We start from the raw sequence: 12,524 nt of genomic DNA, 5'->3' as shown, positions 1-12,524 counted from the left end.
TTTAGCTGCATGAATTAATACTGTTAGCACATGCTGCAACATCTTGTATAATAGAACAGTTATTGTCTAATAGTTTCATAGCACAGAACAATTGAGCCATAATCCATTGTCATCCAAGCTACAGCAGGTAAATAAAAATATTAACCAATCTTTACCACTAAAGAAGCTACCGATGTATCTTTGTGTACATATCGTTTGGGTGGACAACAGTGATTGAAGTACAACTATAGTTGACTAGTTTTTTTTTTTGCGGGAAAACTTTCGATCTATTCATTTCAATCAAGACAGTACAACGTGTTGAAATATATTGCCCGCCTCTCTCCGTCAGTTCGAACTTTTGGATGAGTTGGCTGGAGCATGAATTCAATATGGTATCAGAGCCAGGAGGTCTTGAGTTCAAGACCCTGCCAACGCAGTATTAAAACAAAAGATTCTGCGGCCTACATCGATCCCACGTCTAAGGACTAAATAAGCCTAGACGTGAGGGTGAGTGTTGAAATATGTTGCCCGCCTATCTCCATCAGTTCGGACTTTTGGATGGGTTGGCTGGAGCATGAATTCAATACAACGAACACCAAAAATAATAAAAAATTCCATCCAGATCTATAGACCCCCTAGCTACGACTACAAGCACTGAAGCGAGCCTAAGGCGCGCCTCCGTTATCTACCCTCCCTCGCAGAACCGGGCAAAACTTGTTGTAGACAGTTGGGAAGTCGTCGTGCTAAGGCCCCATAGGACCAGCGCACCAAAACAGCAACCGCCGCCATTGAAGAGTAGCATAGATCTGAAGGATCCAACCAGAAGACACATGCACGTAGACGAACTACGACCAGATCCTAGCAAATCCACCAAGGACAGATCCGCCGGAGACACACCCCCACATGCCCACCGACGATGGTAGACGCACCACCGGGACGGGGGCTAGGCGGGGAGAACCTTATTCCATCTTCAGGCAGCCGCCGCCGTCTCGTATTCCTAAGCAGGACACAAACCCTAACAAAACTTGAAGGAACGTCTACAAACGAAGCCCTCCTGCCGGCAGGGGTCGACCGCTCCGCCATGGCCCTGAGGCCACCAGAGACGAGGCGGACCAGCGCTGGTGCCGGCGGGAGGCAGAGGAATCCTAGGCTTTTTTGGGACTCTCGAGTTTGTTATTGCTGTTGAAGTACATTGCCCGCCTCTCTTCATCAGTTTGGACTTTTGGAGCAACTGGCTGGTGCATAAATTCAATAATTGCTTTCTCTATGGCGTCTTGAAGACGAATATATCCGACTATAATTGACTGTAGTTAATCTGTTAGATTATGTTCTTCAATCGATCCAATTAATCAGTGTTGCAGTGAACCTCTCCTTGCATCAACAATTGAGTAGGAAGAAAGGGCGTAGTGCACTAAACAGAAACTGGACCAATCCAAAGAAAATTTGAGCACTCATAGTGCGCTTCAAACAAAAAAGAAGAAGACACTACCACTGGGATCAGAGCCATCTAGATCATCTTCTCCCTTCAAACAGTTACATATAAGAAATTCCTGGCTAGGCTATGGATTTACATATTGGAATTGACAATCCCAAAATAAAATTTTGTCAATCCAGCAAGCATAAATGTAAACTCTACTAGCAATCCTACACGCAGCCCAGCAATCTCTGCTAAAAGATCAACACATAAACTATGTGAGGAAACATATCTCGTCTCCTTGAGTTACATGCACAAATTTTCAAGGCCTGCTTGGGAACGTCCTATGTTAGCGTTCATCCATGGGAAAACTACGGATGGTTGAAAGAGACTGCATGGCTAACCTGAACTGGAGAGCTCCTGGGTCGATTAAGTGCATCCACGGGGAGAAAATAAGTACTCCCTCCGTCAAAAACACTCTTATATTATGGGACGGAGGGAGTACCTCCTAAGTTATGGCAGTCTCTCTCCAACAGTGCGACACATGAAGTGCACAAGGCCAACTTGATGACAAATCAACAAATTTACTGATGCCATCCAATCCCATTCATGCATCCTAAGACCAATGATGGCATGTACTACTCCAATGCCAGGGTCTCACACAAATTTCTTGTTTTGCTTTGTTTCGTGGCATTATGAACTGATACACTTTATCGTCGTGGGTTTGGTCCCAATATAAAACTTCTCTATTGGATTGCTTCCATGGATTGACTTAGAAGTTTTCTTGTAAATTTTCAGTTTGACCTCTCCCATTCACTTAGTTTTCATTCATGACCATTCTGTTCCTTCTTACTGCACACTGCAAATGATCGAGATTTTTGCAAGTTGAGTGCAAAACTTGCTTATTTCTGTTGCAGGGCAGGCAGCAGGCATTGTTCATGAGGGAGCACAGTGGGATGGGATCAGATGGCCTTGGATGAATTTGTGTATTGATTAGCTCTTGAGGCTTGTGCACCTGACAGACTGCACCCTACAATGATGGCCCTCATGAGTTGTGAATGCTCATTGTCATCTCTGACCAACCGCATTAACTCCAACAAACTGCAGTTCCAATTAGCTCTAGCACCTTGCTCGGTCAACTCTAGCTATAGCTCAGCTCACTGATCCATTGCTAAGTTTTGCAAACGATCCATGTATTAGGTCTCCAGGTGTCAGTATTTGCGCTTCATTGATCTCATCTCTGCATGGTGAGAGCTCTAGCTCACAAATTATCCGTATTCATATGCACTGCATGGATTCAACTACTGTAGGCTACTTTCAGCATCGGCTGCAGCTCCATCTTCCGAAAAATTTCCAGATTGTGTACCCATGCAGCATGTAGTGATATTTTGTTCAGGCTTACAGCGCCACATGCAAGGAAGTTCACTAATTTTGGACAACCAGAGCTAACCGCGTGAAATAAGTAAAATGGATCTGCCGATTCAGCTAAAAACCAGCGGACTTGTGGTGACCTAGTCAACCAAAGCAACCCAGGTACGATCATTAGTTGGATCCAAGCTACCGAGATCCCAACTCTCTCATGCCGAACCATAACAACGGTCTCATGGGTCGTCAGTGGAGAAGAAAGATTCGGCTGCAGACAACTTCCTGGCTGGAGCAGCAGGGCTCTCCAGTCAACAAAACCAGCACCGAAATAGCCGCCAGGAGCCTGGAGGCTGCCCCAACCAGGTCAAACCCTCGCCGCAGCAGCACGGAAGAAGCAAAATCGAAGCAGCGATATACAGTAAGCTACACGGCAGCCGCTACCACGCGGGGGGAGAGGGGGGAGCGGGAGGAGGAAGCACTGACTGGTGAGCGCGAGGACGCGGGGCTTGGCGAGGCGGCCGAGCTTCTCGAAGATGCCGCGGCCCTTGGCGACGCGGATGGAGAAGGACACCTCCTCGCCGCGCGCGCCGGAGGCCGCCACGGCGGCCGCGCAGGCCCGGCGCAGCTCCGCGTCGTCCGCGCTGGACTTGGCCATTCGCGCGCCTCTCGCCGGCCCCTGGCTCCCGGCGATCTGAGAGGGGGAGGGGAGGGGAGGCGTGACGCGGTGGTGGGAGGGAGGGGGAGAGGTGGGTGAGCACCGTGCTGCTGCCTGCGCTGCTCTGCGCTGGTGTCGCCTCGGATTATTTGTCAATAATCATTTTCCTGGCCAGTTGTTTTGGGTTTTACGGTTTACTACATTTCGCTTTGGACAGGATAGGAGCGGGCGAGGCGGGTCGGAATTGGGCTTGGTTTAGTTGATGACTTGGTGGGACTTGCGGCGGAACCGGGAAGCCCGACGCTGAGCCGGAAGTCCGTGATATAATCTGCGAAACAGCAGTTAAGGGCAACTCCTACAAGCCAACGCACTTTGTTCACGCACTCTTTTTTTTTTGAGGGGTAAGGCTAAGGCAAACAAAGTCCACAAAACCTGAAAGTATCATCTGCACTAACTGCAGGAATTAAGCAAAAACTCACGTCTCCTCTGCACTAGCTGCAGGAATTAAACAACACCCGAAATTTCATCTGTAACACACTGCAGAATACATTCAGGTGGCATATCAAGCCACTCTTTATTCATTTCAATGCCAATACCCTCTTTTGCTAGTCTGTGCGCCGCACCATTCGCTGATCTTCGCACCCAGCTCACCTTGTAGTCATGTCTTGTCTGAAGTAGCTCCTTGATCTCTTCAACAAGAGGCCCAACCGCAGCTAGATTCTTGCTCCTGCCATTGAGCATTGCCACAACCTCTTTACTGTCAAGCTCTAGATGAACTCTCTGAAAACCTTGCTGTATAGCAAGTTGCACCGCCCGCCGGCTGGCCATTACTTCCAGGAGCTCTGGGTCGGATATGCTGGGAAGAAACACACAAGCCCCTCCCCGATACGCACCTTCATGGTTTCGTAGGACCACTCCTCCGACCCCCTTTGATCCGAGTTTCATTGTAGCACCGTCCGCATTTGCCTTTATCCAACCCAAGTCAGGCGGTTTCCACTTCTCTACCTGTGTCGGCTTGTTTTGTCTGGCAGTTTTCGGATGTGCCTCTCTCCATTGATTCATGTGTGAGACCACTCTCTCGGCAATGGTTCGTGCATCTGCAATACGCTTACCGTCCCTCGCCTCGTTCCGTGCCAGCCACATCCCATATAGCGCCTGGATCATTGTCTCGCGTTCTTCGTCATTAGCATCAGCGATCCAGTCCTTCATCCAAGAAGAAATGCTTGTAAAGGTTGCATCCATCTCTGGCAGAATGATAACAGGTGCCATCAACTCCTCTCTCAGCGCCCTCCAGAACAGTTTTGAATGCGGGCAGGCCCAAAACCGGTGGTATACTGACTCCTCTCTCCCACAAGCCACGCAAAACACACCACCTTTTATCCTGCGCTTATATAGTTCATCTCCAACAGCCAAACCATTTCGCATCAACCGCCACGTATGGATCTTCGCCTTATTTGGTGCATCGGTGTTCCATAGTGACAACCATGTTTTGTGCATCCTGAGCGAAGACGAGGATCCCGGCTGTCCAGTCCTCGCCCCCTTCATGCTCATCCTTAAGTGGTATGCTGATTTGACTGTGAATTGTCCATTCTTCATGAAATTCCATGCAAGATAATCACTTCTACCCGGGCCGCCCACCACTATCTGCTTTATATCAAATGCATCGTCAGCTGTGAACATTTCATCAACCTTTGCTTCATCCCATCGAGTACCATCAGTAGTAAGTAAGTCAGCCACCTTGGTGATTCCCTGTATGTAAACTTGACCCAATGGTTTAAGACTCCCTTGCCGCGGAATCCAATTATCATGGTGTACATTGATGGATGATCCATCACCTATCCTCCAGACAAGTCCTTCCCGCAGCAAATCCCGTCCATGCAAAATGCTTCGAAAAGTGTATGATCCCCCACTTGGGCACGTAGCTGTCATAATTGATCCCTCAGAGAAATACCGAGCTTTAAGAACTCGGGCGCAGAGAGAGGTGGGGTTCTGCAAGATCCTCCACGCCTGTTTAGCCAACAATGCTTGGTTGAACACCTCCGGATCTCGGAAACCCATGCCACCCTCCCTCTTTGCCCTGCACATCTTATCCCAAGAAATCCAATGTACTTTCCTTTCGCCATTTGCTGCACCCCACCAGAATTTTGAAGAGATTGATTTTAGGTTCCCGCACATTTTCTTTGTGAGTTGAAAACAGCTCATAGTGAAAGTAGGAGTAGCTTGAAGTACAGATTTAAGTAGGACTTCTCTTGCCGCCTTTGACAATCCTTGTCCCTTCCATCCAGAGACCTTGCCTGTTGAGCATTCCTTTACATATTTAAACGTGCCCTCTTTTGATCTCCCAACCAGTGTTGGTAAACCGAGGTAATGTTCACTTAAAGCTTCAGAGGTAATGCCAATAGCTTGCTTGAGTCCTTCCTTGTCCTCCTGCTTGCAACCTTTACCAAAAAAATATAGATGATTTTTGTAGGTTTACCTTCTGTCTTGATGCCACCTCATAATCAGCCAGGATACTTCTCAAAGTGTGCATCGAATCTTGGGAGCCCTCCAAGAAAACAATATTGTCATCCGCAAACAGCAGGTGTGTGACGTGGGGGCCAGTGCTCCCAAAAGACACCCCTTTGATCTTGTTCTCCATCTGAGCGTTCTTCAACAGCGCCGAAAAGCCCTCTACGCAAAATAAGAAGAGGTATGGAGATAGCGGGTCTCCTTGTCGGAGTCCCCTTGATGGCACAAAACTGCGAGATACACCCCCATTCAACCTTACCGAAAACCCTGTAGAGGTGACACATCTCATAATCATTGCTATCCAGCGATCCGCGAACCCTAGCTTCCTCAACATCTGCTCAAGGAAAACCCACTCCACCCTATCGTACGCCTTCATCATATCTAGCTTGACAGCACATAGAGGGTTCTTTCGCTTGCGAGTCCTGATAGCATGCACACATTCATATGCGACGAGTACATTATCCGTGATCAGCCTCCCTGGAACAAAAGCACTCTGTTCCTCAGATATGAGCACCGGTAGAATCCCCTTCAGTCTATTCGCAAGAACCTTGGACGCAATTTTATATAGCACATTACATAGACTAATGGGACGAAATTGCGATAACAGCTCCGATGAGCTGACTTTCGGAATCATGACAATTACCGTGTCATTAAACGAGGCTGGCGCCGCCACCCCCGCAAGAAAATCCCTGACCGCAGTGCACACATCATCACGTAAGATTGCACAGTGGCGTTGATAAAACAAAGCAGGAAGACCATCTGGGCCGGGCGCTTTTGTGGGATCCATTTGAAATAGAGTTGTCTCTATTTCAATATCAGAGATTGCAGCCGTAAGCTTGTCATTCATGCCTTCAGAGATCATATGCTCAAAGTGCTGCAGCAGCCGGTCAGCATTAGTTGACCCCTCCGAAGTAAACAATCTTTGGTAAAATGAAGCTGCCATCTCCCTCATATCTTCATCAATAGTACACTTCGTGCCATCATCTCTCCTTAACGCTCTAACTGTATTTTTCCGCTTCCTATGTGATGCTCTATTTTGAAAATATTGAGTATTTTGGTCTCCTTCTTTGAGCCACCCAACCCTGGATCGTTGCTTATACATTATCTCTTCCCTCTCATAAATAACTCGCAGCTGCTCCTCAATCTCCCGTACCTCGGACATTGAACCAGTGTCCAACGCCCTCTCCTTCGCATCTCTCAACTGGTCTTTCAGCCTCGAGATTTGTCTTCTGACTGAACCAAACACACGCCGTCCCCACCTTTGCATATCCCCAGACACCTCCTTGAGCTTCTCACATACCGCCATAGTATCCGTTCCGAGCTTACCTGTGTCCGCCCACGCAGTTTGCACCATATCATCATAGCTGTCGTGATTGAGCCACATCTCTTCAAAGCAAAACGACCGATCTCCCCCGTTGATCCCGCCTGGAGCTGTCTCCATGGCTCGGATTATAAGGGCTACATGGTCCGACTCCTCTGTTATTACATGCTCAACATTTGTCTCCGGGAAGAGTCCAAGGAAGTCGTTATTGCATGTTGCTCGGTCCAGCCGACCCTGAATGTTTTCCTCGTCGTCGTGTTTGTTATCCAAGTGTATGGGTACCCAAAGAAGCCCAAGTCAGCTAGCCTGCAGTCGGACAAACTATCTTGGAACATTTCCATTTGTAAGAAACTCCTAGGGTTCCCACCTCGTTGCTCAGATTGCACTAATATCTCGTTAAAATCACCCGCACACAGCCAAGGGAGATCATCCTGTGTGCGAAGATAGCGAAGAGCATCCTAGGATTTTTTCCGTAATTCAGTTTTTGGCTCGCCGTAGAAACTAGTGAATCTACAAGTCTTGCCATCCACTGTTATTTCCGCATCAATAAAATACTGGCACCATGGTCGAATAGTAACTGTAATATTCTCCCTCCACCACAGTGCAAGTCCACCACTTAAACCCTGACAATCAACAGCAACCCCACTCCAAAACCCTAGTCTCCACTTGAGTCTCTCCATTGCACTAGCCTTCTTTTTTGTTTCACATAAAAACACCACCGCTGGGTTGTAGGACCGTATCAGGTCTCTAAGTTCGCCTACCGTCGAGTCCAACCCCAATCCTCGACAGTTCCAGGCTATAAGATTCATTGTGCCCGGCGGCCCTACCTCACAGGGTCCGCCGCTCGATCATCAGTCTCAGAGATACGATCAAACACACTAGTTGTCTTCAGTCTAGTATCGCGAATGAAGGTCTCATTGCTCACTTGCCTATCCGGATCACCCTTTGCTACCCAATGCTGCCTGGGCCTCCTCTTTCTATCAATGTTCTCACTCTGACTTGGGCTCCTTGGTGATCTAGGCACGTACTCCTGCCTCGGGATCCGAACATATCTACATGTCTTCCTCTCTTTCTGTCTATAGCGACTTGCGCTCCCCTGCCCATCATATTCCCTTGTTGCCTGCTGCTTGTACTGGTTCCTGAGTTCAGCCTGCCTATACAGCTGCCTTTTCTTGAGATCATTGCGCATGTCCTTTTCCCTCCGTTTCTCCAAGTCTTCACGTAAGTCCCTTCCCCTTTGCTCAGTCGGCCAGTGCCTAGCTTTGCTGGGACTATTTACCTCCACTCCATCATGTTTAGCCTCCCCGCCAGTGCGGGAGTCAGCCGAGCCATGAAACTCCATATTGAGGTTCCTTTTTGTTGGTAGATCTCGGACATATGCACCTCCTCCCCTTTCCATGCCACTTCTTCCTCGCATATCCCCATCACTGGACCTTGCACTGTTAAAACTATTTGCACTCTGTGACGGCCTATAGGACCCCTCTTTGAAAGAAGAAGATCTTCTCGGCGAGGCCCGCAGCCATTCTCCCCATTGTAGATCAGATCTCACAGGTGGCACGCAACCCTCCACCCCCATGCACCAGCCTTCCACAGTCAAAACAAAAATGTGGGATTTTTTCATACTCAAAATCAAACCATGTGCCCTCCAGGTCGTCCTCTGATTCTGTCGGATTTTGGGTTCCGGCAGACCCTCAAGGTTCGAACTCTGGGGTGCGCGCGGAGATCACACCTCCTGCCTACCTACGTCTCGCCGCCTCGCAAGGATCTAAACTACATGAAGAACAACATAAGGGACACGAGGTTTATACTAGTTTGGGCCACCATTGTGGTGTAATACCCTACTATAGTTTGTGGTGTGGTAGATTGCCTCAGGGGCTGGTGATGAACAATACAAAGGAAGAACTGCCTCGCGAGGGGAGGAGTTCTTGTGGTGGTGGTGCTTCTTGAGAAGGATTGAATCCGGATCTCGCCGTCCATGTCTTCTGTGGTGGCTAGTCCTATTTATAGAGCGAGGCCTTGGTCCTCTTCCCAAATATTGAGCGGGAAGGGCGCCAACAATTGGCCATTTTGAAGGGGAACATCTAGTACACTTATCCTGGCTAAAGTCGGTCCTCGCCTGCCAAAGACTCTGACGGTGACGCCGGCTTGGGCTCCACGCTGACCTCCATCCTGCCGCTCTGCTGGTCTTGGTCTTGTTGCACCGAAATGGTTGCCTTTGCTTGATGCTCTTGCCTGCGCTTGCCCCCTTTGCACCAAAGAGGAAACAAGGACTCTGCGCAGGCCGGTACCCGCCTGACTTTGGTCATCATGGCTTGCATCATGAGCACCTCATGAGGTACCCTGCCTTGATCTCTCCGCCTCCTCGCGAGCCAGCATGACGAGGCTATGCCCGAGGAAGCTTCCTGTCGTCCGCCCCGCGAGGCTTGGCCCCTCGCGAGGGTCTTGAGCATGTGTTGATGAAGATGGGCCGTACTGGGCCACTCCTTGAGCCGCGCCGCAGGACGCATGCAGGCAAGTCTGGGTACCCTCGTTCCCAGAACACCGACAGTAGCCCCCGGACCCAAGGCGCGCCTGGACTTGGCTTAGCAGAGAAGCGAGGGGGCAAGTGCGAAGCGCCGCGGGCCCCATTAGCCTGCGGCCTTGGGCACCGCGTGGCGGTTGATTGGACGTGGGCGTCCCTGCTTCCCCACGACGCCTCGACAACTGCACGGATTGATAAGTGAGCGGTACCCGGCCAGACTTACCTTCTTTGCCTTCTCCAGTCATTGCCCGGATCCCCTTTTTTGCTCTCATCCTTCTCGCTTCCGAAATCCCCAGATCTACTCCAACCCTGCATCCTAGCAAGGCATGGCGCCTCGCCAGACCCCGACCGGAGCTTGGTACTCGCCCGCTTTGGATCCTCCGAACGTGTCGGAGAAGAACCTTACCCGGACGCGCCAGATGATGGCGGCGTAAGGCAACGACGGGGCGGCCACGCTCAAGGTTGGTTTCGCCCTTCCCAAGGACAACGGAAGCACCTTCTACCCGCTCTTCGTGAGCGCCATCACCATCGGTCTGGTGCCTCCCTTTTCCGAGTTCTTCTTTTCTGTTCTCCGCCAGTACAACCTGCAAGCTCTGCACCTCCATCCCAACTCTGTTCTTCTCTTGGCGATTTTTGCCTACTACTGCGAGGCTCGTGTTGGGGTAAGGCCCTCAGTGGCCTTGCTGCGCCATTACTTTTACCTCCGGGTTTCTCGCGGCCCCATCACTGCGTGCGCGAGCTTCATTGCGTACTCTAGCTCCAATGCTATCTCGAAGCCCGGGAAGAGGATTGAAGGCTTCCGGAGCAAGTGGGGCATGGTGGATGCTGGGCGCATCCACCCCCGGCTGATCCTGCCCACGAGGCAGCCCGAGGCCGTCGATGCTTGGTCCCACATGGAGCTCGTCGATCCCCGCGTGAAGCCAGTGCTGGAGAGGATGGACGCAGACATGTGGCCAGGCAACATGGCGACAGTGAAGCTGGCCGGGGCGTCGCTCCTGAGGGAGTTCCTGGAGCACTGGGTGGCTCCGCTTTGGGAACACTCGCTCCCTCTATGGAGGCTCGGGGGGGGGGGCAATGCCGCCCTTCGCCCGAGCTCCGCAGTCCTGGCCGATGAAGATCTGGCCACGATCCTCCAATCCTTGGTTGGGGGAGACGTGGCGAGATTGGAGGGTGCTCCTGTACCCCTGTTCCTTCGGATGATTGGGAGCAGGTGGTGAACTCCATGCCTACTTTCAACAGGGATGGTCCTATGCCCGTGGAGGTTCCTGAGGACCTGGCGGCCCGGGCGACGGTGAACGTGTCCTCCAGCAACTCCGGCGGAGAGGAGTAAGAAGAGGGGCAAGAAGAGGAGCCCGATTCCGAGGCGACCGACGGGGAGTCGAGAGAGCCCCTGCCTCGGCTCAGGTCCCGCGCTCTTTGCCTCATGCCGGACGACGACGAGGATGGCGACGAGCGAGGCGGTGAGAGCTCGCCCCTGATCCCGAAGAAGGACAGGACGGGGCTGGTTCTCTGCGGGCCTGCTCCGGCTCTGAGGCGGTCTGCAGACGTGCCTCCTGCTCCCGAGGCTCCTGAGGTTGACCCCAGCAGCCGGCTCTCGGGCTTCAAGTTCGGCCGGAGGTTGCTTGAGTCCGCGGGCGATGACCAGCAAGTGCTTTATTCTCGTTTTGCTTCTTGCTTTGTTGCTAAGGCTTGGCGTCCATATTCCTTGGCTAGGCCGGTGTCTCCGGCGAAAAAGCTAAAGGGGGCCCCTGAGGCTTCGTCCGGGGCAGCACTTCCACCCGCGGGAGAAGGGGGCGGCAAGGCCCGGGCTTCTCCTACCCGGTCATCCTCGCGAGGCCAGGCGGGGCATGCTGGGGCGAGCTCAGCCCCCGTGGCCCAAGCGACTCTCGAGGCGTCTTCGCCTGACGCCACTGCCACAGTCATCGGGGCGCAGAAGGTCCCCACTCATGGTGCTGTGATCACGCTGCCGTCTTCTCCTCCTACTCCGCCAACTGCCATTTCTCCGACTCCTTCTATTATCCTAGATCGTGCTGCTGTTGAGCTGGACCGACTGCAAGAAGATCTTTAGGGCGCCGACCCTTGCTTGGTGGCCGGGCGCCTGGAGCTGGCCTCCGGCTGGGTCCGCTCTGATGCTTCAGTTCGGGCGGCGCTGGTTCAGGCCGCGACGGCTTGCGATGAGGAGAAGCAGGCCATTCTTCAGGCCAAGGCTGCTCGCGACGCCGCCTTGGGTGAGGTTGCGGATGTCCGGGGTCGCTGTAAGGCGCTGGAGAGCGAGCTGCAAGGCCTGCACGACCAGCTCGCCAAGGAGGCCCGCGACCGCCAGGAGAAGGAGGAAGAGATGAAGGCTCGCGAGACTGCCGCCAAGGACCGGGATGCCGAGCTTGATGAACGCCATGGCCGCTTAGATACGCTGGAGCAGGCGTTGGAGGCGAAGAGGATCGAGCTGGACGGCAAGGCGCGGGTCCTGGCCGAGGACCGCGTGGCCTTCGCGAAGCTGGAGGAGAAGGCTCGCGCCTTGCTGAAGACGCTTTATGATAGCGGCCTGGAGAGCCCGCTGGCCGGTGCCGAGGACGGCCCCACCAAGTTGCTTCCCTTCCTGGTCTGCGCCCTTCAAGATGTCACCATCGGCCTTGGCCCCATGGCTGAGGCTGAGGCGCGTGTCCTTTCTTCTGCAGCGCTGACACGTCCCTTCACCCATGTCTACCTTCATGACCCCAACGTTGACCTTGACAGCCTGCTGGAGCCTGTGAGCAGCGAGCTT

The 12,524-nt window shown here is 52.2% G+C and overlaps 1 protein-coding gene across 1 annotated transcript in view; it reads right to left on the bottom strand.

Annotated features, from left to right (window-relative positions):
- Positions 1-3,521, bottom strand: part of LOC119295046 (exocyst complex component SEC3A-like) — a 12,959-nt gene extending 9,438 nt beyond the window's left edge. The window contains exon 1 of the mRNA XM_037573371.1: positions 3,242-3,521. Coding sequence (XP_037429268.1) covers positions 3,242-3,413 — 172 coding nt within the window. The 5' untranslated portion in view covers positions 3,414-3,521. The remainder of the gene's footprint in view (positions 1-3,241) is intronic.
- Between the last annotated feature and the right edge of the window lie 9,003 nt (positions 3,522-12,524).

Source organism: Triticum dicoccoides, chromosome 4B (assembly GCF_002162155.2).
Source record: "Triticum dicoccoides isolate Atlit2015 ecotype Zavitan chromosome 4B, WEW_v2.0, whole genome shotgun sequence".
Classification (NCBI taxonomy): Eukaryota; Viridiplantae; Streptophyta; class Magnoliopsida; order Poales; family Poaceae; genus Triticum; species Triticum dicoccoides.
The sequence above is the reverse complement of the archived record's forward strand: the minus strand, read 5'-3'. Positions and strand labels throughout refer to the sequence as shown.